General features: G+C 38.0%; 3 protein-coding genes across 3 annotated transcripts; all 3 read left to right on the top strand.

Moving 5' to 3' along the window:
- The first annotated feature begins 7,200 nt into the window (after nucleotides 1-7,200).
- Nucleotides 7,201-8,372, top strand: LOC149014790 (UPF0496 protein 1-like). The gene is made up of 2 exons (XM_089155341.1): nucleotides 7,201-8,052; nucleotides 8,211-8,372. The coding sequence occupies exons 1-2, from the start codon at nucleotides 7,201-7,203 to the stop codon at nucleotides 8,370-8,372; spliced, it is 1,014 nt and encodes a 337-aa protein (XP_089011467.1).
- Nucleotides 8,373-13,797: 5,425 nt separating this feature from the next.
- LOC149014789 (UPF0496 protein At4g34320-like) lies at nucleotides 13,798-15,662 on the top strand. Its single transcript, XM_089156030.1, has 2 exons — nucleotides 13,798-13,925; nucleotides 14,276-15,662. Exons 1-2 carry the CDS (start codon nucleotides 13,913-13,915, stop codon nucleotides 15,298-15,300), a joined length of 1,038 nt encoding a protein of 345 aa, XP_089012156.1. The 5' UTR covers nucleotides 13,798-13,912; the 3' UTR covers nucleotides 15,301-15,662.
- A 7,136-nt stretch (nucleotides 15,663-22,798) lies between these two features.
- LOC149014788 (UPF0496 protein 1-like) lies at nucleotides 22,799-23,965 on the top strand. The gene has a single exon (XM_089155340.1). It carries the CDS (start codon nucleotides 22,799-22,801, stop codon nucleotides 23,963-23,965), a length of 1,167 nt encoding a protein of 388 aa, XP_089011466.1.
- The last annotated feature ends 998 nt before the right edge of the window (nucleotides 23,966-24,963 follow it).

Below are 24,963 nucleotides of genomic sequence, written 5' to 3'. Positions count from 1 at the left end.
TGAGTTAAGTCTTAGTTTAATAAGCACTTGCAGTTAGTTTTCCATTCTTCTCTATTTATTTTCAATTTTTCTGTGCCAATAGGAGAAACAAAATTTTCTAACATGCAGCTTTAGTCTTACCTGTAGTCTTTCCTGAGCTTTCCCTAACACCATTATTTACAAGTGTAAATGTCTAGCTACAAACAAATTGATTTGGTATTTGAAGAGCTTGAAACCAGAAATCAGTTAACCATCAGATTCTATTTTTGTACAGCATTTCACATCACATAAGTAAGAAGGAAGAAAATGAATCATACAGAAAAGTTTGAATGAACTCTATCTACGCGGTACTTAAATAAGTTCTAATACTATAAACATGACCCACACTAGTTAATTTAGAACCTTGAATTTTATGTACACCCTCACCTCATCCTACCCCATTCAATCCCCAAGAAAAGGAGTGTGGATCATCCCTTGATAGCGTTACAACTACAAATTATGTGGAAACCCATCACCCTTAGCCGCCTATAATTCGTGGTCAACAGCCGTTGGAGGAGACAATCCAGACTCAACAAAGACTCCTCGTTCCAAACAATTACAAGCCATGAAAAGAAATTATCTTTACAAAAGAGACAGTATAAACACCATAATGCACTCAGCCCAATGCTTACTCTAAGGCTTTCTTCTTTTTTAGGTCAAAAGTTCAACATTTCATTCATAAACTTGAAAGAAAATACAGACAAAAACACCAAACAAAAGAAGAAGAAAAAAACAAAAACTAAAGGATGGGTCGAGCCCAATAAACCCTTAGAATACTGGTTGTGATAACCACAGAACCAGAAAAGCATAATGGGTATGATATACATATCCACCACCCCCGCCTGCGGAGACACACCACAAAGGCGAACACCAACGCAGACAAGAACACGCCACATGGGCATACATACCACTCGCCTCAGTTGGGGGAAGGAAGATCGAGCTCTACTCCCTAGAGAGTTCTGCTGCATACCTGTGTCAGGCCCTATGGATCTCAAGAAATAGATTTTAATTGGAAGGTGCTAAGGCCTGTCCACTTAAGACAGTCGAATGGGCTCCTAAAGAGTGGAGAACTTTTTAACAGGCCCATTCACTGGAGACAATTTCTTTACAACCCAGTTTGCAACCGAACCCTACAGCCCATCCAACAGCATGGGGCCCACCACAACTTCCATGAGCTGGGCTTTCAATTATCAGATCCTCTTGTCTTCAAAACTCGGTGGCAATGGGGAAATGTTTGGCCATTAGGGAAGGAATCTTGCAGGCCTTATCTGAGGGTATTGTATTTTCTCTTGGTAGAGACCGATGGGTTGGAAGTGGTGGAATAACTCAGTAAGGCTCTATGAGCAAAATTTTATTTCACATTAGAGAAGTGTTCGTTTTTTTTCTTTTTTCTTTTTTGGGAGTAAGTTTTCCTTTATTTCCAAACTTGGCAACAGCTTGAATTGATCACGTGGCCCGAAAACCCATGTCACTTTTGTTATTAGTTCATTAAGATCCTAATAAAATTACATCAAACAATCGATAGAATATGATATTAACAAAGACAAAGCAAGTGAATCTAATTAATAGAGACAAAACAAGTAAATTTAAGAAGATGAGTGAAGGATAAAGCAAGTAAATCTAATTAATGATAGGGTAAATGTAAAGTGTTTTAATTGTAAAATTACATTTATATTTATTAATTTGGTATGGTACCAATTCGGTACACATAGACGGTATGAGTACCTACAACCCAAACCGTACCAAAGAAATTCGGTTTCAATATGTACCGTATCGAATTTTGAACAGTGCGGTATAATAATATGGTTTTAGGTGGCAGTGTTTGATACGGTTAAACGGTTTAGGTACGCAATTGACACCCTTAATCAAAATTGTCAACTTTTACGATAACTCAGATATATTCGCCCAAACCCCAAAAATAACTATATATAATTGTTCCATCATTCTCGCATTCATATAGTTATTTGATCGACTTAATCAAAACATATCATAAAAAATGCACGGATGTAGCATTTCAAGGACTGCTAAGGGAAATTTTTTCAAAAAAGCTTCAATCATCCGCATTAAATGTAAAGATGTCAAGCAAAATTTTAGATGTTGGATCTAAAATTGTATCTCAACTAAGATTTTGATTTGATGGTCCGAATGTTGGTTGCAATCATATGCATTTAATGCATACCGAAGGAAAGTCCTAATTAATAATGAAAACAATTAATTTTATAATATGACGACATCTAAAATTACGGGGAGAATTTTTTTCAAACATTTTGAATAAGTCAGTGGTGGTACTCAGCTTTGACCAAAAAATTGAAACATAAATACAAGCCACAAGCCACATAAAAAATAAAAATAAAAACTCTCCTTTGATGGGTTTAGCTAGGATCACATCTTCTGTAAATTCATTTTCTTACAATTTTTTACAATTCTCTCTTACAATTTAAATAAAACTTAAATTTAAAGGTAGGTTTAAATAAAATTAAAATTCAGTTTAAATTGGATAACTATTGGATTACTTAAATAACACATAGCACAATCTTAAATACCTCCTCTATCTGTCGCGGGTCGAGGGCTCCTTCCCCTTCTTCAAACTTCGATTCGTATTTTTCATATAGAAATCTCTAATCAACGATAGAACAAGATCTATTTTGCATCATATCTAAGATATTCCCTTCGTTCGGATCGAAGAAGTGATTGTGAGGCCCCAATTCTTGACCGGAGGAGACACCAATGGTCGCTGCCCTTCCATCCCTTGAATAGATAGAGAGGGAGGGTAGAGCTTTTGGTTTTTTCATGTTATGTTGTGGAAGGGAATAAAAAGTAAAAAGAAAAAAGAGAGCGAAAGAAAATAGAAAGAAAGAATAAAAGCAAATAAATCTTTTTTTACTTACTTGATATTTTTAAAAAGGTTGGTTTAATTTCATTTTCAAATTCACTCATTGAATATTGAATATTGAATATTGAATGAGTTTTTTTCAACTTAAGAACAACAAATGAAACAGAGAGGCTGAGTTCTCTGTCCATTTGCCACTTTTTCACCCTATAAAATCCAAAACTTAAGGTGCCTTTTAATGTTTTTTTTTATTTTTAATTTAATTATAGAAATCAATTTCAAGCTCTCAGCAGTCCTCAACCCACCAGTCATTGGGCACTGTTGATGTTTGTTGACACCATTCCAGTGTGATTCCATCCCATTTTCTAATGGAAGTTTTTTTTACTAGTATAGGTATATGACCGTTCTACTATAAAAGGGCAAATGCAGGCCCTAGAGCGTAAGTTTAAATAAAATTAAAATTCAGTTTAAATTGGATAACTATTGGATTACTTAAATACCACATAACACAATCTTAAGAGAGAATTATTAGAAATTGTAGAGAAATAAGTTACAGAGGATGTGAATCGAGTTTAGCTAGTAATTTTGCTTTGGCGTTTACCCAAAAAGATAAAAAAAAAAATTTGCTTTAAAGAATAGATCAGCGGAGAGAGAGACAATAACAGTCTTAAAGGCGTAAGAGCGAGCTAGAGTCTAGACCACAGTTACCAGTCAAACTTTTTATTTTTGGGTAATAAGTTACCAGTCAAACTTTGCATGGCACTTGTGATGTATTGGGCATTTGAACTGGCAGATTAAGACAAGCAAAAGAAAGCCATGGAGAGGTAAGTTTCTACTCTGACAGTCAAGATAGACCGCCGCACACGCTTTCTCTTTCTATTTCTCTCTGCATCTGTGTGGTTATTTGTTCCGGAAAAAACATATATCTTGAAGTGATAGGTATAACTGTATAAGAACTAAGAGAGGCGAGGATGAGATCTAAGGAGTGTCTTGAAGGATATGATCAGACCGTCTTATACTTAAAAGTAGGAAAATGCAATGGTTTTTGGTGATCAGGGTGAGAATTGGACAAAGGGTTTGACAGAAACAGTTTTAAACCCATAAATCTACACTGTCAGCACAGATAAGTTACACAGCTTCTCTATTTTACAAGTTCGACGCTGTGCAATTAATTTTTAAGAAACAGAAGGTAGAGATCTCAATTTTGACTATCCACAGCATAGCATAGCAACTAATTTTATCATCCGGAAAAAAATCTAAAATTAGGGAGAGAATCTTTTCAAATATTTTGAATAAGTCATTGGGTGGTACCACCTGTGATTCCGAAATAGGAATGGGTTGAGAACTGGAGGATCCAGAGTCCAGAACCTTGGACTGGGAAGACTTACCTGTGCCGCAAAGACTTTTTGAACTGGGAATTGAAGACTTGTTGATGAAGCAAACCTAATCCAACATGTAATTTTTTTTAACTCTTTTCAGTCAAGGTGGACAAATGCTATGCAATCATAAAAGTCATGAAACGAAAAAGGGTTTGAATTTCCTTAGAAAGTAGAGCCCGTTTACACGCAGAAGAGTTTAGTTTGCTCCTCCTTGTCAGTACCACATCTTCTTCTGCTTAGAGTTCATGGGTTTGTGTTCTATGCATATTGTGATGTGAACCAGCAATACCATTGCATATGCAAATTTCAGATCATGAAGCTTTACAGATGGTTTATCACACTACTTCAAACATGTTACTCACTTACGGGGTTATGATGATTTTGATAATTAACTTTGGTTTGGTTTTAGGCTTTTTCTTCAAACATGAGAGGAACGATTGTTTAAAATACAAAATGAGTTTTTTTTTTTTTAAGAAAGAAAGAAACAGTTCATCGCGTTCTCTTCTGCCTGAGGAGATATTCTTTATATTATCTTGATGATGTGCGTGTTTTCTTTTTTTAATCTTAAAGGGGATCTAAGGGATTTTGGACGAAAAAGAAAAAAAAGGATCTAAGGACCCTTTTTAGAAAAATGTTTCTTTAAATTAAACAAATTAAGGTACATATTTAGCTGATAATTGATTTTTGTTTGGCTTTGGGGCCTTTATACAGATGGATAACGTCTAGTGTTCAACCTTTTTTACAAAATATGAGCTTTGAATTTCTTTCCTTCCATTACATCTCCTTCTAGAAGGCTCAACCCTTTTTACAAAATGGGCTTTCAATTTTTTTTCCTTCCCTTTTCTTTCCTTCCATTACATCTCCTTCTAGAAGTTCTGTTTGTAGTTCTGTTTGAATATGCATGATGGGTACCCTAAACACCCAAGGAGCCATTATTGAATTGGATAACAGAAGCACAGTTCTTATCATTTTGACAGTTAACATAGATGGCAGTGACTTTCTTGATAAAGAGATCATGAATTAGATTTTCCATGATAGACATATATGACTACCTTCCATATATATGAAAAGTTCCTTTTACACCTTAAAGAAAAAACACAGAAGTAAATGGTAGCACTTCTTAGGGCCTTTTCGGTATCAACCCTCATTTTTTATTTTACCAATTTAAAAGAAATAAATACAATAAAACTTTTTTTTTTTTTGCCAAAAATGAAAAATAGTTTGGTAACTATTGTCCAAAATAAATTATGGAATGAAATTTTTTTTTTCCTACTTGAAAATGAAAATTAAATTTGATACAAAGAAGGCCCTATTAGTTAAAAATATTAATAATTAAATAATTATATAAAAAAAATACATTACACAAAATATTAGATGAATGATTTTTACATCAGATATGAACCTTGCAAGAAAACAATTACGCTCACTATCTCTGGTGTAATGTCTACTAGAATCAAATTACACCAAATAATCGTGAGAAAAATAAATATTCATATATTCATCATCAATTCTAATAGGCTTTCATAATCGTTTTGCTATTTTCTTTTACTATATTATTTATTGGAGTTGCTCTGTACAGCCTACTGCATTGAACTCCAAGTTGCTCTGCTATTCAAGTGATATCAGAACCTCATAGAGCCTTTTTTTTTTTTTTTTTTTTTTTTTTTTTTTTTTTTTTTTTTTTTTTTTTTTTTAACCTCATAGAGCTTACAATCATATCTGCAAATTGAATGGGACAAGAAAATAGGGCAATTTATCAATAAATCTCCCCACCCCTTCCTTGAATATAAAGGCTCAGCAAAACAGGGCAAGTGTCAAACTGGAAAACAGAGCCAAGTAATGCTACACTGAAATATTTAGACAACAATATCTTATTGGAGCAAATGTTAGAAATCTGCATATTACCTTTCATACCTTAATTTCAGAGTAAAATAAAACAGAAAATACAGGGTTTTCATTAAAATAATATGACAAGAATACCCTTCACCTGAATCAGAGTTTTAAGTGATTGGCATAGTTGGTTTGCCGACCATGCTGCTGCATGTTCTAGAAGAAGTTCCGGTCTTAATGTATCTAGATTTTGGTGGTCTCCACTCCTTGCCTGATGGATTATAAAGTACCGCTCTCCACTCAGGCCATTTCCAGTATCTCGATTGCCGCAATTGCGATTATGAGTCTTGTTTCTTAGAGCACAAGGCAAAGCCCATCAGAACCAACTCTTCTCCGTGTTCTCAATACCGTTGTTACCAGAAAAAGGTTTCTTCAATTCTGTTGTTCTTTCTTCTCGGAAAAACCATGAGTGCAGCAGGTTTGTCATTTGTTTCCTTCTATTCATTCAATCGATTTACTACTTCGTCGTCTTCCATCCTTCAAAAATATATGTCATGTAAGATTAAGCAGCTTTTTTGCCTGTAATCCCATTGAAAGCTGGTAGACTGAAGGTTTTGATATCTTCTTTCATGTTTCACTTCTTTGTTTCCGTCATCAATCCATTCTCTTTCATGTTTCACGCTTCCTCCCTACTCCCATGTCCTGTCTCTCGATCGCATAGAGAGACACAGAGGAGAATTGAGGTGGGGTTAGAAACGTTTGTTACATTTTACTAATTTCAGCTGTTGCCTTTGAACTTGTACAGGTTTATGGTTTTTTATCTGCACGACTGTGGTGCGTCTATGGAGTACTGCATCAAACTGGATGGAAACAAGAATAAGAAGCCGTAGTTCAGGTGCGTATAAACTAACCCGGATGAACGATCTGAAAAAAATAAAAAATCTGCTTAAGTAATTAATTCTTTTCGGCGGCTTATTGTCAGGTTCCGAGCAAGGAAGCCAGAGGACAGGGGAGGCTCCAAGTCTGGCCGTCTCAAATTTTCCGTCTTCCGATTCCGCCTTGCAGATCAGCAGGATACCAGGCATTCCTCAATTGTATGTTTATGAGATAGTGGACGATATTACTGAAGGTTCTCCTGAGACTATGCAGCGAATCATCCATGACATTGAAAGTGGTAGGATACGACCATCTAAAAACCCTCTACTCTGGGAGGACGTGAAGGATTGTCTTGGAAACAATGAGCAAGTCTTACAAATCTGTAAGGCCTTGAGAGAATGGCTACTGAATGCCCAAGACACTCTGTCGACTCTTGTTTCTGAACTACAACAATTGAGTAAGGAGGATAACATGGTATATCCACAGATTTTGCAGGAGAAGCTGAAGATTTTCAGAGCCGCTGTGAACGCATCCTTGGAAGACTTCTTGGGGTGCCTCTTAACAAGTGAGCAGAAACAGAGGTCGACGGCTGAGAAACTCAAGCTTCGAAGGGATATACTTGATAATGAGTTCAAGTATGTGATGGTCTCGAGGAAAGTTTTAAAAGTAGTATCTTTCGTCGCTCTCATTATCTCACTGGCACTAATTTTCCTAGTATCGCCTATTCTTGTAAATGCAGTGGTCACACTTATTTCAGGACACTTTGGAGGACCTGTCCACAAATGGATTGATTCATTTTGGACAGAATATGAGGATGCGCTGGAAGTTGAGAGGAAACTGGTTGACTCAATGAGTCATAACACTTTCCGTGCAAGCACGGATTTGGATGAGATTAAGGTGGCTGTCAATTCCTTGTCAACAGAGATCCTGCAGATTTTCACGCACAATGTCGATCATACCACAACATCAGAGAACCGGGGGGAAGCAGTACTGAAGATGTCGCTGGAAAATATCAAGCATACTTCGGAGGTTTGCTCGAATATTCTTCAAGGTTTGACTGAAAAATCTGAGAAATGCATCCTGCGAGTTGAAACGGCTAGAACAACTGTTCTGAAGAAGGTAAACGAATTTGCCCAAAAAAAGTAAAAAAGTGAATATGCCGACGGCTTAAGAAACTATCCACCATAGGGTGTTCGACTGGCTGCTGTGATAGAAAAATGAATGCGTTTTTGTGTTATTTGAGTTCTGCTCTGTTCTTCAATTTTTTTTTTTGGTAGACTCTGTTCTGTTCTTCAATTTATCTCGTCTATTTTCAAGAATTCAACCTTCATGATTACTCTGTTTCTAATGCCTACAATGAGAACACGGTTCTCTTACTTTCTAAGATAATGCAGCTTTTAAATTATTATAAATTTTATGAATCTCTATATCCAGATTAAGCCAAGGTGCGAACACTCGGCGATCTGGTTTTCTCGCTTTCTTTAGTTGCAGAAACCAGCGAATTGGCAAAATCTCTTCCCAATATACGCTGCATAATAAGGTGTGAAAACGGTGCCTGACATCATATTGCATATACTTACGTGTGTAGCACTCAAATGTCAAGTAATTTTTTATAAAAAAAAAGAAAAAAAGAAGAAAAAAAATGTCAAAGTCATTTTTTCACTTCTTACTATGTGGCTACAAATGCAACTCTCAAAGTGTAAACTCAATTTTTAACTTTATGAAAGACAGCTACTTAGAAGAAGTGAAGATTTGAGGAAGAAATGTGAGATATTTGCCGAATTTCAGTGGAATTTACCGAAATGAAGTTCTACTATTGGAGCTTCAATGTAGCACTGATACTGCGTATTGTGAGAAATTGTTTGTAATGTGGCCATACACAGCCGTATTCTTTAACTGAAGTTGAACCCCTAAATCCCACTTTCTTCGCCAATTGTGCACATCAGTGCTGTGTATAATAATGCAGCAGGAGAGGGTAGCACATGGGATATTCAAATTCGATGATTGAGTTTAAACCGCCCTTCAACCAATGTAAGGTTCCATGAAATGAATTTCCCATTTTGGGATCTCTGCAAAAGCAACAGTAAAGCATCCTCTGCTGTGCTTTACCAAATGAAAGAAAAACATACCTCCTTAAAAGTCGCAGCCTCATCCACAGCAGTCTTCGCCGTCCTCCTCCGGCTCAGATCCGCCTCCATGTTCTTCGCGTGTCGTCCTTCCTCCCAAGTCGAATGATGCTGGTGCTTCAGCTGTTTCAGAAAAGCTTTTTAATCACCGTTCAAAAACAAGAACTTCTTTCTAAATTTTAATCTAGCTCTGGCGGGATCTGCTCTGGTGGGAACCCATTGCTTGGAAGTGGTGGAATACCTCGTAGTCGTAGACAGCAAGGCTACTCCTTCTATCAGCGAATTAGTTTTTATTGACATTAGGAAGTTGAAATCTTATTTTTCTGATTGCAAGTTTTCTTTTCTGCCATTGTCTAGGCAAATGGGCCAGGGGAGAGAGAAGGTTGTGGAATCAGCCAAGGTTGGATGGCTTTGAAAGAAGAACAATAAATGGGCCAGGAGTGAAGGTAGAATAGGGGGTTGGGAAATGGAGGGGTGGGCCGGGAGGAAGGAGATGTGGCTGTAAGTTGGAATAGTCCTAATGGGCTGTAGGGAAGAGGCCGCTGGGCCGATATGGGAGAGAGCTCAAGAGAACAAGATGTATTACTTAAACTTCATAGTCAACTTTTACAGTATAATCAGATAATTCACCCCAAATCCAAAAACTAAACTATAATTGTCCATCATTCTCTCACTTGCATAATCATATAGCCTTAATCAATCAAAACATACTTTCGATAAGATGTAAAGAGTGCTGGAGCTTCAACCGATTCTTGGGCCTAGGCCAAGTTTTAATGGGCCATCAATCTAATATTCCCTTTTGTGTGGAGCCTACTGCAAAATAAATATGCAGAATTATTCAGTTTGAAACAATAATTGTCGTATGAGATCTCGACAGTTGAAAAATAAGCGGTTGATCTCGACTGAGATGTGCAATCGGACAGTTATAAATCTCGTTGAATTCAATGCCTTTAGTAAAAGAAGATTCTAATTGTTTATCACAATCAATCATTTTCATGGAATTTTTGTTTTTATCATAGAAAGCTAATAATGGTACCAAACATTTATGTGGCCCGGGTGTACATGGCTTCAATTTTCAGTCAAAGGTGAAGAAACCCACCAACGTCACCATCCAATGATTTATTTAAAATATTAAAATTATTTCTTTGACTTCATGTGAAAGAATGTTGTTTTATACATAAATGGGGTTAAAAAGATGTGTCAGTGGTTTGGTTTGGAGTGGTTTTGATTTTGCCCTCGACACGGCATAGCAACTATCATTGTCATGCGAATGGGCCAGCGGAGTCTACCAAAAAAAAAATAGTGAAGGAGCTGGGATGGGCCAGTCATGGATGGATGAGAAAGGAGATTGATAGATGGGCCGGGAGGGAAGGTACACCAGGGGCTTGGGAAGAGGAGAGGTGGGCTGAGAGGGAAGAAGGATTGGTGTAAGAGGGATGGGTTGGAACGGTACAAGGAGGGAAGAGTGGTATGATGGGCCCCTAAGCCCTAAAAATCATTTTTTGCTACGAAAATGAGAAAGCCATAGTAATTTTATCGATTTATGCCTACGGCTTAAATATAACGGCAGGTAAAATTCATTTTTTTAGTAATTTTATTGGTTTATGCCTACAGCTTAAATGAAATTGCAGGTAAAAATCATTTTTTACTATATGGTAATTTATTGGTTTATGCTTACGGGTATGGGAAGCCCGTAGGTAAAAATCATCTTTCCCTACGGTTAATGCGGCTTCCGTAGGGATAAGCCTTATTCCATTTTTTTGGTAGTGTTTATTTCCAAACGTGGCAACAGCATGGCTGATCATCTGGCCCGAAAGGCTTCGTTCATTGTTAGTAGGACGATCCGGCTGAATTCTATTCATTTGCTTTTATACATTTGCAAGTCCAAAGCCTTGTGTTCTTCCTACATTTCTCAAGTAATTACCAAGTAAAAAAGAAAATTCAATAAAGGGGCAACCAGCACTTGGATCTGAATATAACATATGTTATTATTTGTTTGGAAGAACAGAGAATTTATTAATAAAAAAAAGGGGTGAAGCTTGAGTCTACCAAAACCGACAAGAGAGAAAGAGAAAGCAAACTAATATAAAGGATGTAGCCAAAAAGGCCAAGGCTAAAGAGCCACAACAAACATAAGGTACTGTTTTCTACTTTTCTTCTTATTATTATTCCTGGAATACCTAAAATTACGGAAATAATCTTTTGAAATATTTTGAATAAGTCATAAAGGGGTAAGTTTCTAGTCTCTGACAGTCAAAAAAGGTCGCAGCACATGCTTTCTCTTTCTCTTTCTAGTTTTCTTTTCTCTGCATCTATCCGTGTGATGGTTCATTATAACATAAGGAGAATCTTTTGAAATATTTTGAATAAGTCATTGGGTGGTACGGTGGTGGTACGCACTTTGGACTTTGGAGGAGGACTGGGAACTGAGAACTGGGAAGGCTTGTTGATTAAGCAAACCCAAATTGTAGTCCCACGTGTCTCTTTAAAAAATGTGCCACGCATTCCATGGATGGTCTCTCTCTTCTGTTGAGTGGTTGGAAATATTCGGTTTGGGTATATGGATATGGTCCAGTGAAACGATTAAACTAAAAGGAATTGAATTTCCTTAGACCTAGGAATATATATATATATATATATGGTCCAGATGTCGACATTAGAAAGTAGAATCCGTTTACGTGTGGAAGAGTTTAGTTGGCTTACTAATTAAATTGCTAATCCCTCTCAGTACCACATCTTCTGCTGTTAATTTGGGTTCATGGCTTGTATTAATTCTATGCCTATTGTGATATGAACCAGCAATACTAGTGCTGTATTGCAGATGCAAATTTCAGATCATGAAGCTTTACAGATATGGTTGATGAATTTTTCCTTTCCTTCCATTTCATCTCTTTTTTAGAAAGATCTTCGGCCCTTGAGGAGACATTCTTTAGATTATCTTGAGGATGTGCCTATTTTCCTTTTTGTTTACTTTGTAATTGAAAATAACCTGCTTTTAGTCAAAAATTGGAAAAAGTTGGAATACTAACTCCTCTTCGTAATGCGAAAACAACCCTAATAAGTGGCAATCTTGACGGGGATTTAACGACCCTTTTAAGAAATGAAAAATGTTTCCTTAAATAAGATTTAGCTGATAAATAATTTTGGTTTAACTTTGGCGTTTTATATGGATGGATAATGTAATAGTGCTCTACCCTTTGACAAAATGGGCTTTTCTTTTCCTTCTTTTTCCTTCCATTACATCTCTTTCTAGAAGTTCTCTTTGTGCATGCATGACGTGTACCCTAAACACCAAAGCAACAATTATTGAATTGGATAAAAAAGCACAACTCTTATCATTTTTGCTCTGTATGGCCTACTTACATTGTATTCCAAGTTGCTCTGTTCTTCAAGTGATATAAGAACTTCACAGAGCCTACAATCATATCTACAAAAGGAATGGAACAAGAAGAGGACAGTTTATCAGTAAATCTCCCCCCTTGTTGAATATAAAGACTCAGCAAAACCAGGACAATTGTCAAATTGGAAAACAGAGCCAAGTAGTTCTACACTAAAATATTTAGACAACAATTCTTATTGAAGCAAATGTTAGAAATAAAAGGATCTGCAATTAGCTTCTCAATGTGATTGGAAGAAGGATATGTCGTATTACAGCTCATTGAGTTTGCCAACTTGAACAATTGTTAGCAAATAGAAAGATAATGTTTAAAAAATTTCACATAGGAAGGATAAAACATTGCACTATTTTTCCGTCTTTCTTAAAGTTCTCCTTGATCATTTAACGAAGTCTAATCCAAAAAGTAGAAAACAACACATCATAAATGCTTTAAGAAGAAAAAGAACCAAAAGCAGATTTTGAGAAGCTTTAAAAAAGTGACAAGGGAAAAGATCATAGATTGAGTGAAATCACATATCTGAAGAAATTAGTAGAAATCTATCAAACTGAGGTGTATGGCAAGTAAATTTAAGACACTTCAAGCAAGAAGAATTACAAGCAGACGCTTCAAGCAAGAAGAATTACAAGAAGCAGAACTACAAGAAGCAGAACGAGTGTTTTCGACATAGTAAGACATTTTGGCAAAATTTGTCTGATTTTCGTATATTGATTCTTTTTAGTGATCTGGGGGTGGTGGTCTAGTGGTCCCAAGTGGTTTGGTAAACATGATGTATCAATTTCAAATCCCCTCTGCTCCTCTGTTTCTTGCATTGGACAGTTGTGTGCTCTTTGGCTTGGGCATGCATCATACCGACTTCTGTAGACTATACTAGGCCTCCGGTGGGGCTCCGCTGACGGGGCTAGTGCTTGCTCTGGTAGTGCACAGGGCTAATGCTTGCATAGGTCACACTTCGATAAAAAGTCCGAACATTGTGTAGCGGGGGCGCTTAGATCGCCGCTACTGCATCCCCTCTTTTGTTTACCAAAAAATAAAAAAATTCATATAAAAAGCACATGCATTCGTATTCCTCGACGGGTTCTATGAATCTATTCATATTTTTCCTTTTTCCTATCGGTAACTGTATCCTGTCCATAGCTATCGTTTGGATGAAAGAAAGGGATGAAAATGTGGTTTTGCCGACTATGCTGCTACATGTTCTAGAAGTTCCGGTATTTTAGTGGTCCCCACCCCTTGCCTGATGAATCTAAGAAAAACTATCCCAACAATCCAACGGAGATGTGCTGGGATCTTCCACTATAAAGCTCTCCACTCAGGCCATTTCCCGTAACTCGTTGCAGCAATTGCGACCATGAGTCTTCTTTCTTAGAGCCCAAGGCAGAGCCCATCAAAACCAATTCTTCTCAGTGTTCTCAAAAGGTTTCTTTCATTCTGTTGTTCTTTCTTCTCGGAAAAACCATGATTTCAGCAGGTTTGTCATTTGTTTCCTTCAATTCATTCAATCGATTTACTACGTCTTCGTCTTCGTCTTCCTTCCTTCAAAAATATATGTCATGTAAGATTAAGCAGCTTTTTGCCTGTAATCCCTTGAAAGCTGGTAGAATGAAGGTTTTGATATCTTCTTTCTTCTTTCACTTTCTTTGTTGCCGTCATCAATCCAATCCATTCTCTTTCATGTTTCACGCTTCCTCTCTACTCCGCTTTGTCTCGATGGCATTATTTTGCAGAGAGATAGAGAGGGGAATTGAGGGAGTTAGAAATGTTTGTTATATTTTACTAATTTCAGCTGTTGACAAAAATCCATTGCCATCTTATTTTCAGGAAGCCAAAGTACAGGGGAGGCTCCGAGTCTGGTCGGCTCAAATTTGCAGACTTCCGATTCCGTCTTGCAGATCAGCAGGATACCAGGCATTCAATTGTACGTTTATGAGTTAGAGGACGAAATTGCTGAAGGTTCTCCTGAGACTATGCTGGAAATCATCCAAGACATTATAAATGGTAGGATACTACCAACTAAAAACCCACAACTCTGGAAGGACGTGCAGGATTGTCTTCGAAACAATGAGCAACTCTTTCAAATCTTTGAGGCCTCGATAAAATGCCTAAGGAATGCCCAAGAGAAGCTGTCGACTCTTGGTTCTGAACTACGACAACAATTGAGTAAGGAGGATTACATGGTACATCCAGAGATTTTGCAGGAGAAGCTGGAGAATTTCAAGGCTGCTGTGAACCCATCCTTGGATGACTTCTGGCGGCCTTTCTCAACAACTACCGAGAACCAGAGGTCGACGTCGGAGAATCTCGAACATCGATGGGATATACTTGATAATAAGTTGGAGTCTCTGAAGGTCTCGAGGAAAGTTTTAAAAGTTTTATCTTTCGTCCCTCTTATTATCTCCCTGGGGTTACTTTTCCTAGTATCGCAGCCTATTCTTGTGAATGCAGTGGTCACACTTGTTTCAGGACACTTTGAAGGACCTGTCCACAAATGGATTGATTCATTTTGGAAAGAAGATGAGGATGCGCTGGAAGTTGAGAGGAAACTGGTTCACTCAATGAGACGTAGCACTTCTGGTGCAAGCACAGACTTGGGTGAGATTAAGTTGGCTGTCGACTCCTTGTCAACTGAGATCCTGCAGATTCTCACGCAGAATGTTGATCATACCACAACATCAAACGACGGTGGGGAAGCAGTACTGAAGATGTTACTGGAAAAGATCGAGAAGACATCGGGGGTTTGCTCGAATTTCCTTCAAGGTTTGAATGAAAAATCTGGGAGATGCACCCTCCGTGTTGCTAGTACAACTGTTCTGAAGAAGGTAAACGAATTTGCCCAAAAAAAGTGAACATGTCGACGTCTTAAGAAACTATATATCCACCGAAGTCTCTGTCTGACTGCTGTGGTAGAAAGATGAATGCGTTTTTGTGGTGTTAGTTAGAAGGCTTCAGTGCTACACTGAGCACTGAGCTGCCTATGGTCCATCTATTAAGTATGGTGTGGGATTGTGTTTTTAGTGCTTCGCAATTGATGTGCAGGAGCAAGGAGCTGCCTACAAAAACTGTGGATGTGTTTTAATGTGATGGTTATTTGACTTAGCTTTCTTTAATTATCCCATCTATTTTCAAGATTTCAACCTTCATATGATTACTTTCTTCCTAATACTTAAAATTAGACCTACCTATAAATTTCTCTCCAAATTTACATTTGTATTCATTTAAAGTATTCATATTTGAAATTTATTTATTTGGATAGAGTAACGTATTCAATTTTTTTCTTTAAAAAGGATGATAATCGGATTTGAAAATCGATAATAAATAATTGAAAATTATCCAATTAAAGAAGACATTAAACACTTTTCTCTAAAAAATGATTGATAGTCAAATTCAGATTGGATTGTTATTGGATAAACAATAAAGTTCAATGCAGAACACTTTTGCTTTCAAGATAATGCTGTTTTTAATTTGTTATAAATTTTCATGAATTTCTAAATACCACTTTTTTCATCAGATATATAGAAGCAGATGTCTCTCAGCTCTCTGCTGTGGATAATAATGCCGCATATGGAAGATTCAAATTCAATGGTTGAGATTAAATTACCCTTCAACCAATGTAAGAAGATTCCATGAAATTCCAAATTTTGGGATCCCTGCAAAAGCAATTCGAAAAAACATCCTCTGCTGTGCTTTACCAAATGAAAGAAAAACCTTACCTCCTTAAGTTGCAGCCTCATCCACAGCACTCTTCACCGTCCTCCTCCGGCTCAGCTCCGCTTCCCTGGTTCTTCGCGTGTTGTCCTTCCTTTCAAGTCCAATGACGCTGGTGCTTCAGCTGTTTCAAAAAAGCTTTTTAATCACCGTTCAAAAAAGAACTTCTTTCTAAATTCTAATCCAGCTCTGGCAGGATCGGCTCTGGTAGGATCCGCTTTGATCATATAATGGACACGCAGTAACCTTCATTCAGAGAGTCAATGGAGAGCGATCGAAATTTGACCCTGGAGGCAATTTTATTTAGGGCAGACAGGATCCAGCCCACTTCCATTATGGAATCAAAAGACAGCAAATTTGAGATCATCTCGGCCTGGGTGTCGTACTGCAAATTGGATTTGCGCTGAAAGATGACCAGAGCTTCTCCTTTTGCCTTGCTGAATTGTCCTCAAATCTAGATCCCGGTTCCCTTTCCGCATGGAGAGGGGGGGGGGGGGGAGAGAGAATAAGGTTCTCTGGGGGGTGCCTGGGTCCCTCGGGCTCGGGGCTTTTGGTGCCGTGAGAGAGAACCAAGTGCCTGACCACTTCAAGAACATCTCTAAAATAATACAGAGAAAATTCTGCAGAAGAGGAAAAGAACATGACTGCTTGCAGAGATAAACAGATGGCTTTATTAATAAAAATAATACCCTGGTCTGGTTAAATTGCAAAGGAAGTTTGCCTTAGACGACGGGATAGAATTAAGAGCACCTCACTGCTATTAAGTCTCCACCATAAAATGCTGTATATCTTCGGAGATGGCTTGCGATAGTCCTTCTCTAAACAGCCATAACGTCTCTAATATCACGGAACCAGATTTAATTAGGTCAATAATTGAGTATTGTGTGACCGAGTGATGAAGCCCACACAAGATGAATCCTTCTTTAAGATTCAATCTACATTAATTTTAACCTCTTGGGCTGGCATAGACTTGTCAATTAGCCAGGCTGAAATTGATTCCTGCTCCTGGGCTTTAATGAAGTTCGTCCATTCTTTAATTCAAGGCCCAATAAACTGTCATTCGATGAGCCCATTTTTCCTTCAATTTCCACAATTGCCAACACAAGAATGCCACCAACCCTTCCAAGTTTTGATCCTTTCTTCCTATCCAGGAATATAAAAGCTTCCATTCCTCAAATGCATCCATGAAGCTTTGGGTTTGTTGGGGGTATAAAACCTATAGCCACTCCACTCTCGCAAAATTGCAATCAAGCAAGACACGATTTATTGATATGCCGATTTTGTTGTGAGCACTCCATTATTGATTTCTCCTCAAACTTGATAGTCTTCATCAGGAAAAAAAAGCAAAATCTTCTTCACGAAAGGACTACCTAACCAAATATTCTCTTTAAGTGTCAAATTTTTTCATCTTAGAATGGAAAAAACACTTGTAAATTTTTATCATCTGACAATTTTGAGTTATTCACTAACAGTGGCTTAAATATATATTATCTACTTGTTAAATTACTAGTTAGGTTTTTAAATTAAAATTCTGTTAAGTGAGTTGAGAAATGACCACAATGCCTTTAAACAACAAAATGACGTAATTAATTACCCGCATTTACTTGGATAATCCATTTTTTATCTACTCTTCCCCGAAAACTACCCGTCACCTTCAGCAATCACTACACCCCTCCCATTCCTGTGACCACCGCCCCCACCTTCCCCCTCTCCCCCACCAGAAGGAATCTTGCAGCCCTTATCTGCGGGTATTGAGTTTCTTAGGGTGGTGACCCATTGCTTGGAGGTGTTGGAATACCTCGTAGACAGCAAGGCAACTCCTATCAGCGAAGTTTTAATTGACATTAGGAAGTTGAAATCTTATTTTTCTGATTAATTGCAAGTTTTCTTTTCTGCCATTGTCTTGGCAAATGGGTCAGGGGAGAGAGAAGGTGGTGGAATGAGCCAAAGTTGGATGGCTTTGAAAGGAGATCAATAAATGGGCCAGGAGTGAAGGTAGAATGGGGGGGTTGGGAAATGGAAGGGTGGGCCGAGTGGAAGGAGGGGTTGGTGTAAGTTGGAATACTCCTAATGGGCTGTAGGGAAGAGGCCGCTGGGCCGATATGGGAGAGAGCCCAAGAGAACAAGATATATATAATTTAGTTATACTTCATAGTCACCTGTTACAGTATAACTCATATATATTCACCCCAAAGCCCTAAACTAAACTATAATTAATGTCCATCATTCTCTCACTTGCATAATCAGATAGCCTTAATCAATCAACATATCCATGATAAGATTTAAAGAGGGCTCGAGCTACAGCTTGGTCCTAGACCAAGTCACATTGGGCCAGCAATCTAATTTCTCAAAGTTTCTTGGTCCATGTAAGTTTGGGGTCAATAAAGGAAGTTCTTGTTTAGCGACTCAACCATCGAGGCTAAATGGCCATTGACCTTGGAGATAAGGCCGAAACCAGGCTATAATCTTAAATTTGATTATGGGTTTATCTCCATTACACAGAAGCTAATCAGGTTAATTAAAAACACAAAGCTTTATTCACACCGCCACTCTGCCCTACCTACTCCTTTCGTTGCCTGTAATTACTTGTTCATGTAATTCTCTGAAATCCCCTCCTATCCCACCCTCAAAAAATGCCCATCGGTTCAAACAATTCCAAATTATGAACAAAAAATTCTCTTTTCAGCTAAAAATTACGTTTCATGCAGCAGTAAGTGGTTGCCCAGAGGTTTCTTTAGTTGTTGGGATGTATCAAGAGAGTCTTAAAAAATAGAGCAAGTTACATTGGCACCTCAAAATGGAGGCTTTAAAGCACTGACACCCCACTTTATGTTTAAAAATCACATAAACCCAAAAATTGAATTTTCATTGGATATATTTGTCCAATTTTTATCATTGGAAATCTTTCAAACACTGTTTAGTATAAAGATATATTTTTGAAAATAAACAGTGATAAATTTGATAAATATATCCAATGAAAATTCAATTCTAAAGTATGTGTACTTTTTAAACATAAAGTGGATTGTCAATACTTTAAGACCTCCATTTTGGGGTGCCAGTGCAATTAAGTTTTTCAAATTTTTTTTATTTGGTGAAAAACTCTTCATTTGGGAAAATCACAAGGAATCGATATCACAAAGATCACCAAGCCATGAGTGGAATTAGATCAAATTGTCCTACGTAAAATGAACAATTTCTTCTGAGCAAATTATTACCAATCTTGAGAATAGAAGAATAAGTGCATGCCAAAATATCAGACGCTAGGCTTCTCACATCCGACACCAACGCACTAGTAGCCATAGGAGCTTGCCTAGACTAGCACTGAATTAAGGCCACCACCATAACATGTTGAACATCTGCTTGCACGGATAAACAGATGGGTTTTTTTTCATGTCAGCTAGTATAGTGGGGGTAAAATTCTGAGTTTCTCATTATAGTGGCTTAAATCAATTCGTTAAATCATAAATTATTCATAGTTAGGCTTTGAAACCAAGATTCTAATAGTTAAAAATGACCATATTGCCCTTGGATAGTAAAATGACATAATTACTCGCATTTAATATCCTCTTATACCCAACCCTTAGGTGGGTGACCAATTTTCTTCTTATCCCTCACAGAAAACTGCCCACCACCCTAGCTACCACTACACCCCCTCCCTTGTCGGCAACTATAGCCCTCACATTCCCCCCTGCTGTGATGAATCTTGTAGGCCTTATCTACAAGTATTGAGTTTCTTTGGGTGGAGACCCATTGCTTGAAGTAATGGAATACCTCGCAGATAACAAGGCAACTCCTATTAGGGAAGTTTTAAATGACATTAGGAAGTTGAAATCTTATTTTTCTGACTGCAAATTTTCTTTTTATTTCTAGATGTGGCAATAGGGTGGATGGACCACCTGGTGTAGAAGATTTAGTCCGTTGCGGGTAGGATGATTTGGCCAAATTCCACTCCTTGGCTTTTAGACATTTGCAAATCTAAATCTTTGTATTCTTCCTCCCTTTCTCATTTAAAATTTGATTACTACAAAAATGTATAAGAAGATTGGAAAAAAGGTATCCACCACTTGATTTGAAGATAATGAGAAAATGAGGGGTTGAGCCTACCAAAGCCAACAAGGTAAGTAGAAAGTGAAAGCAAACTAATACAGAGAAACAGGCTAAAAATAAAGAGCCACAAACAACATAAGCTACGTTATCTTATTTTTCTTCTTAATTCTTTGAATAATTGAGTTCAACAATGAAATCCTTGTCCAAATGTCGGATTGCTTTGAAAGGAGATCAATAAATGGGCCAAGGGGAAGAGTCATGGAGTCGAATTGCACATCCCATTCAACTGACATCATACAATACAAATGAATGTGGACCCCAATTGTCACGGATAAATGTGCATAATTATTTCCATGGTCGGTCGAAATCTTGAAAAATATGGGGTTGATCTCCAATGAGATTTGCAATCTCATGGTTGTAAATGTCGGTCAACACTTTAAAGCATTTACTAAGTAAGATTCTATTTGTTAATCGCAATCAATTATTTTCATGGAAATTTTGTTTTTATCATAGAAATCTTACAAACGTTACCAAACATTTATGTGGGCAGGGTACATTTGAATTTCCTTTTTGAAGAAACCGCACCATCTAATAATTTCGGTAATAATTTAGGGTAATTTTCATCTGGACTCCCTGAGGTTTGATCTATGTCATTTTTAGCCAAATAAATGGACACTTTGCATCGCCTCCCCGAAATATTCAATAAGATCAATAGGACAAATTGTAATTTATCCAAACCCTTATATCTTTATGTGTGTTTGCTTGTTTTCATTCCCATTTCATCCGCCGTGCTTCATTCAACTTTTTCCGATCTAATCCCTCTGTTTTGCCTCCTCGGTCCTCCGCCCGAGTCGGTTTTTTGACAGCGGTTGCTTGGCTCTGGTATCAATTAGATCCATTTTATCATCTCATGTTTTCTCCCTCTCCCGTTCTTGCATGTTTTTCCCTTCTCCGCATCGTGTGTCATTGGATTAAAGACAGATATTCATTCGTCTGCGCTCCTTGGTTGGGGATAGATATCATTTTAAGAAATAAAGAAGAATCAACAATAATTAGGTTCCCAAACATTTGCTACCCGGGAAGCGAGGCTCCCGTGAGGTTGATTTTTTTGCCTTGTTTCTTAACAGGAGATGCAGAGCCCATCCCAAGCTCATGCGTGAGAGAGCGCTCGATCTTGGAATTTGCTCGGACTATTGTGTTTACTTAGTGAGCCTTGTTGCCGTCGTCGATTCAAGTATTGTGAGGTTTGGGTAGCCCCTTATTGGAACCCACGGTTCGAACTTGATCTTACCTTAGCACATGCCTCCGCTCTTGTCGGACAACCTCTGGCGGTTTCGCCTCATTCATCTCCGGATCTGGCGGTGGGGTTTCTTGGATAGGATCCAGCCCAACCCCGAACCCTCTCCCACCATTTCTTTCGAACCTCCGCCGATTCACGTGCCGCATGTTTTGGATCCTCCACGAGAGCGCGGTGGTGGGGTTTTGTTTGCAAATTTTAGGTTGAATGATCGAGGGTATTTTGTCGTAAATCATAATTTGTCCTTAATTGCTTTATTAGATACTTTAGGGGGGCGGTGCAGTGTCTTTTTATTGGACTATGACATAGTCAAACTTTGGGGTCCGGTGTTCCCATAATTTATTTAAAATATTTAAAAAGATTAATTTCTTTGATTTTATGCAAAAGGATTTTGTTTTATACATAAAAGGAACTGGATAGGATAGGAGGTGTTAATGGTTTTCTTAATTGTTTTGATGCACATTTATTCGTTACCCAAGTTTTCAAACTAAATCAACTGCTCCAGATTGTTTTTTTTTTTTTTTTTGGTAAACAACTGCTCCAGATTCGAAAGTGCAGAAATTTCAAATAATTTGTGGTTATAAGCACTAATTAGGTGAACTCTTGGGGGCTAAGCAATAATCAAATGACAAAATTAGTTAAAATTGAGCGGCTGGACCAAGAAGAAGGCGAATCGGATCATCACCCCGGGAACGCAGAGACAAATTTACAACTATAAAATTGGTGGGCCCCACAAGTAAAAATATATAAATAAATAAATAAAAATTCCCATCACCAACCCTGGTCCTGTAATTTGTGATGATAAAGCCATCAGTAGCACAAAGGGTTACGGATTTCTAAGAGAATATTCAATTGAGTGTGAGAGACGGCGGACAATGGAAACGACTAACGAGGTCGCCGACTCTGAGAGAAAGACGAGAGATAAGCGTGTGAAAAGTGACGATTGGTTTAAGGTTTGGTTGATCTGAATCATGATGAACCAGTTTAACCTATAATCATAGATTCCAAAGATCTAACGGTCAAAAATGAAAAAGGCAGGTGGCATTTAACTGGTTTAACTACTAGTGGTTCATCATGATTAAACCAAACTTTTGATCCAATTAGAAAAAAACAGAAAAGAACGAGGACGGTCCAAAAGCTTCGAGTACTACATATATATAATATATCTTCAAGGGTCGACGCTTTCATTTGCTACATCCCCAGCTTTCCTCCCAGTTTCAGGTCTCTATTGTTCTTCTGAGTTGTGATCAGAATCTGAATAGGAGTCAGTGAGTGAGTGAGTGAGTCTATCATCCATGGGAGGACAACTCGGCAAGACGAAAACAGAGGCTCTGCCCATGTTTCAGGGCGATTCCAATTTCCAGCACGCACCCGAAGCCAAAGCCGAAGCCCAGATGAGCTCAGTGAGCTCGAATTCGCAGTCTTGTGATTCCACCATGCACCTGGTCACGGTTTTTAACACAATCGCCTCGAGGGTCAATTTTCGAACACTCTCCTTTGATTCACTCAGTCTCAGAGAAGTTATTATTGGAAGCCCTCTTGTGATCAACCCAACAGATCTTCAGTGCATCTTAGATTCTAAGAAACCTAAATGGATAAATGAGAAGCTCTTCCTGCTTGTCAAGGATTACTTCCACAAGAATTTCCTAACCTTAAATTCCAGTGGTAGGGCCTTAGATGAATGGCTCAGGAGGGCTCGTGAAAGCCACAAGTTCCTTCAACTTGCATTTCAACACTTGGACAAGATGGAGGATGTGGCAGATGAAAACAACTATTTGGCGACGCTGGAGGCACTGCAGGATTTCAAGGCGGCTGGGAACCCATTTACTGAGAGGAGCTTCACCCACGACTTCCTAGCCGTTTGCAACCATCAGGTGTTGATGTTTGAGAAGCTGGAATCTCAAGAGAAGGAATACGATAAGAAGGTTGAATCCGTGAAGATATGGAAGAAGGTTTCAAGCATCGTATTTGCTTCCACTTTAGCAGCCACAATAATATTCTCGGCGGTGGCAGCTGCCATGGCGGCGCCTCATCTTGTTGCTGCTGGGGCAGCCGTTACTTCAATCCCTGTAGGAACAATAGGCATGTGGTTTAATTCACGTTGGAAGGACTGTGAGGATGCGCTGAAAGTATGGAAGAAATTGATTGGGTCGATGTACGCTGGCACTTATGTTGCCATCAAGGACTTGAAGGAGATATGGGTTACAGTTAACTTGTTGTCAATGGAGATCGAGACTCTGATTGAGTGCACTGATTCAGCCATTAGAAAAGAAGCAGCAGTGAAGATTGTGGTGGAGAAGATTGAGAGAAAGCTGGAGGTTTTCTTCAAAAGAACTGAAGATTTGACTAATCAAGCTGAGAAATGTAGCCAGGATATTCAAAAGGCTATAAAAGTGGTTCTGGGAAACATCTGTACGGCTGAAGAAAATCCTCGGTATGGACTGCTGTGTAGACTTGTATAAAATAATGAGACTTTTGTTCGCCTCATAGGGATATTGATTGGTACACATGTCACAACATAGGACCTGGGCAGACGATATCCGTATAGACTGGAACAAATGTCTGAATTAATGGGTCTTTGTCTGAGTTGGGATGGGTTAGTATGGGGTCAGGGTGTGTATATAAAATTGTAGCCTCTCATTTAGCTAGTTTTTGTCATGTTAATAGAATGAGGATCAACTCAATGTTATATTGTGTGATTTGGATTGTTGGTTTATGAGTTTGTCTAAAATATAAATAAAAATGTGTGTATATAATTTTATTTAATAAAAGAAATGAGTATGAATTAATTGTAGTTTACATTAATTTTATTGATCAAACTGTACTGATACTTTAAATGGAGACTTTAAAGCATTGACATTCCACTTTATATTTGAAAAACATAAATATTTCAAAATTAAATTTTTATTGAACACATTAATCTAATTTATCACTAAAAATAATTAAATTATTGTATATATCTCTAATAGTCTAAGCTCAACATATGATATCAATTAGGATCAAATCGAATTAGTCATGGTTTGTTCCTAGCAATCACAAGATTGATGTGCAAGACACCGGATTCACTTCTCGTCTTTTCTGTAACCATTGCCTTGAAGAGGTGCCAAGATTAAGGTTTTGAAAAGAATGAATATCTAGTATACTACAGTTTCACCACACAATTCAGAAGCCGAAGCTATTGATTTAGTTCCTATCAATCACAGATTATGGAGATTGTTTGGGTCATGCGTCAAGTCGAGATTTCGGATCGTTAGATTCAAATCGTGTCCGAGGTTTTGAAATGTGTGACTTGATGATCGTGTGTAGACCCCACAGATTAAATAATGGATAAAATGGACGAATGGATAAATGCCTACGGCAAAGACACGCTTCGTTCCCGCCGCTTTGCCTTTGTCAAAGACGGCGGACTCTAAAATATTTGCGTACGACTCTGCTGACTTCTGCCTTCGGTGTAAGATGA

This window comes from Hakea prostrata, chromosome 5 (assembly GCF_041222555.1).
Source record: "Hakea prostrata isolate BN-2017 chromosome 5, UWA_Hpros_2, whole genome shotgun sequence".
NCBI lineage: Eukaryota > Viridiplantae > Streptophyta > Magnoliopsida > Proteales > Proteaceae > Hakea > Hakea prostrata.
Note: the sequence above shows the minus strand (reverse complement) of the source record. Positions and strands in the feature narration are given on the sequence as shown.

Bases quoted from the DNA above. Each gene is read 5' to 3' on its own strand.
- LOC149014788 (XM_089155340.1), top strand. From the start codon at position 22,799: ATGGGAGGACAACTCGGCAAGACGAAAACAGAGGCTCTGCCCATGTTT.
- LOC149014790 (XM_089155341.1), top strand. From the start codon at position 7,201: ATGCAGCGAATCATCCATGACATTGAAAGTGGTAGGATACGACCATCT. The intron at 8,053-8,210 runs GTAAACGAATTT...TTTTTTTGGTAG, and splicing joins GAACAACTGTTCTGAAGAAG to ACTCTGTTCTGTTCTTCAAT.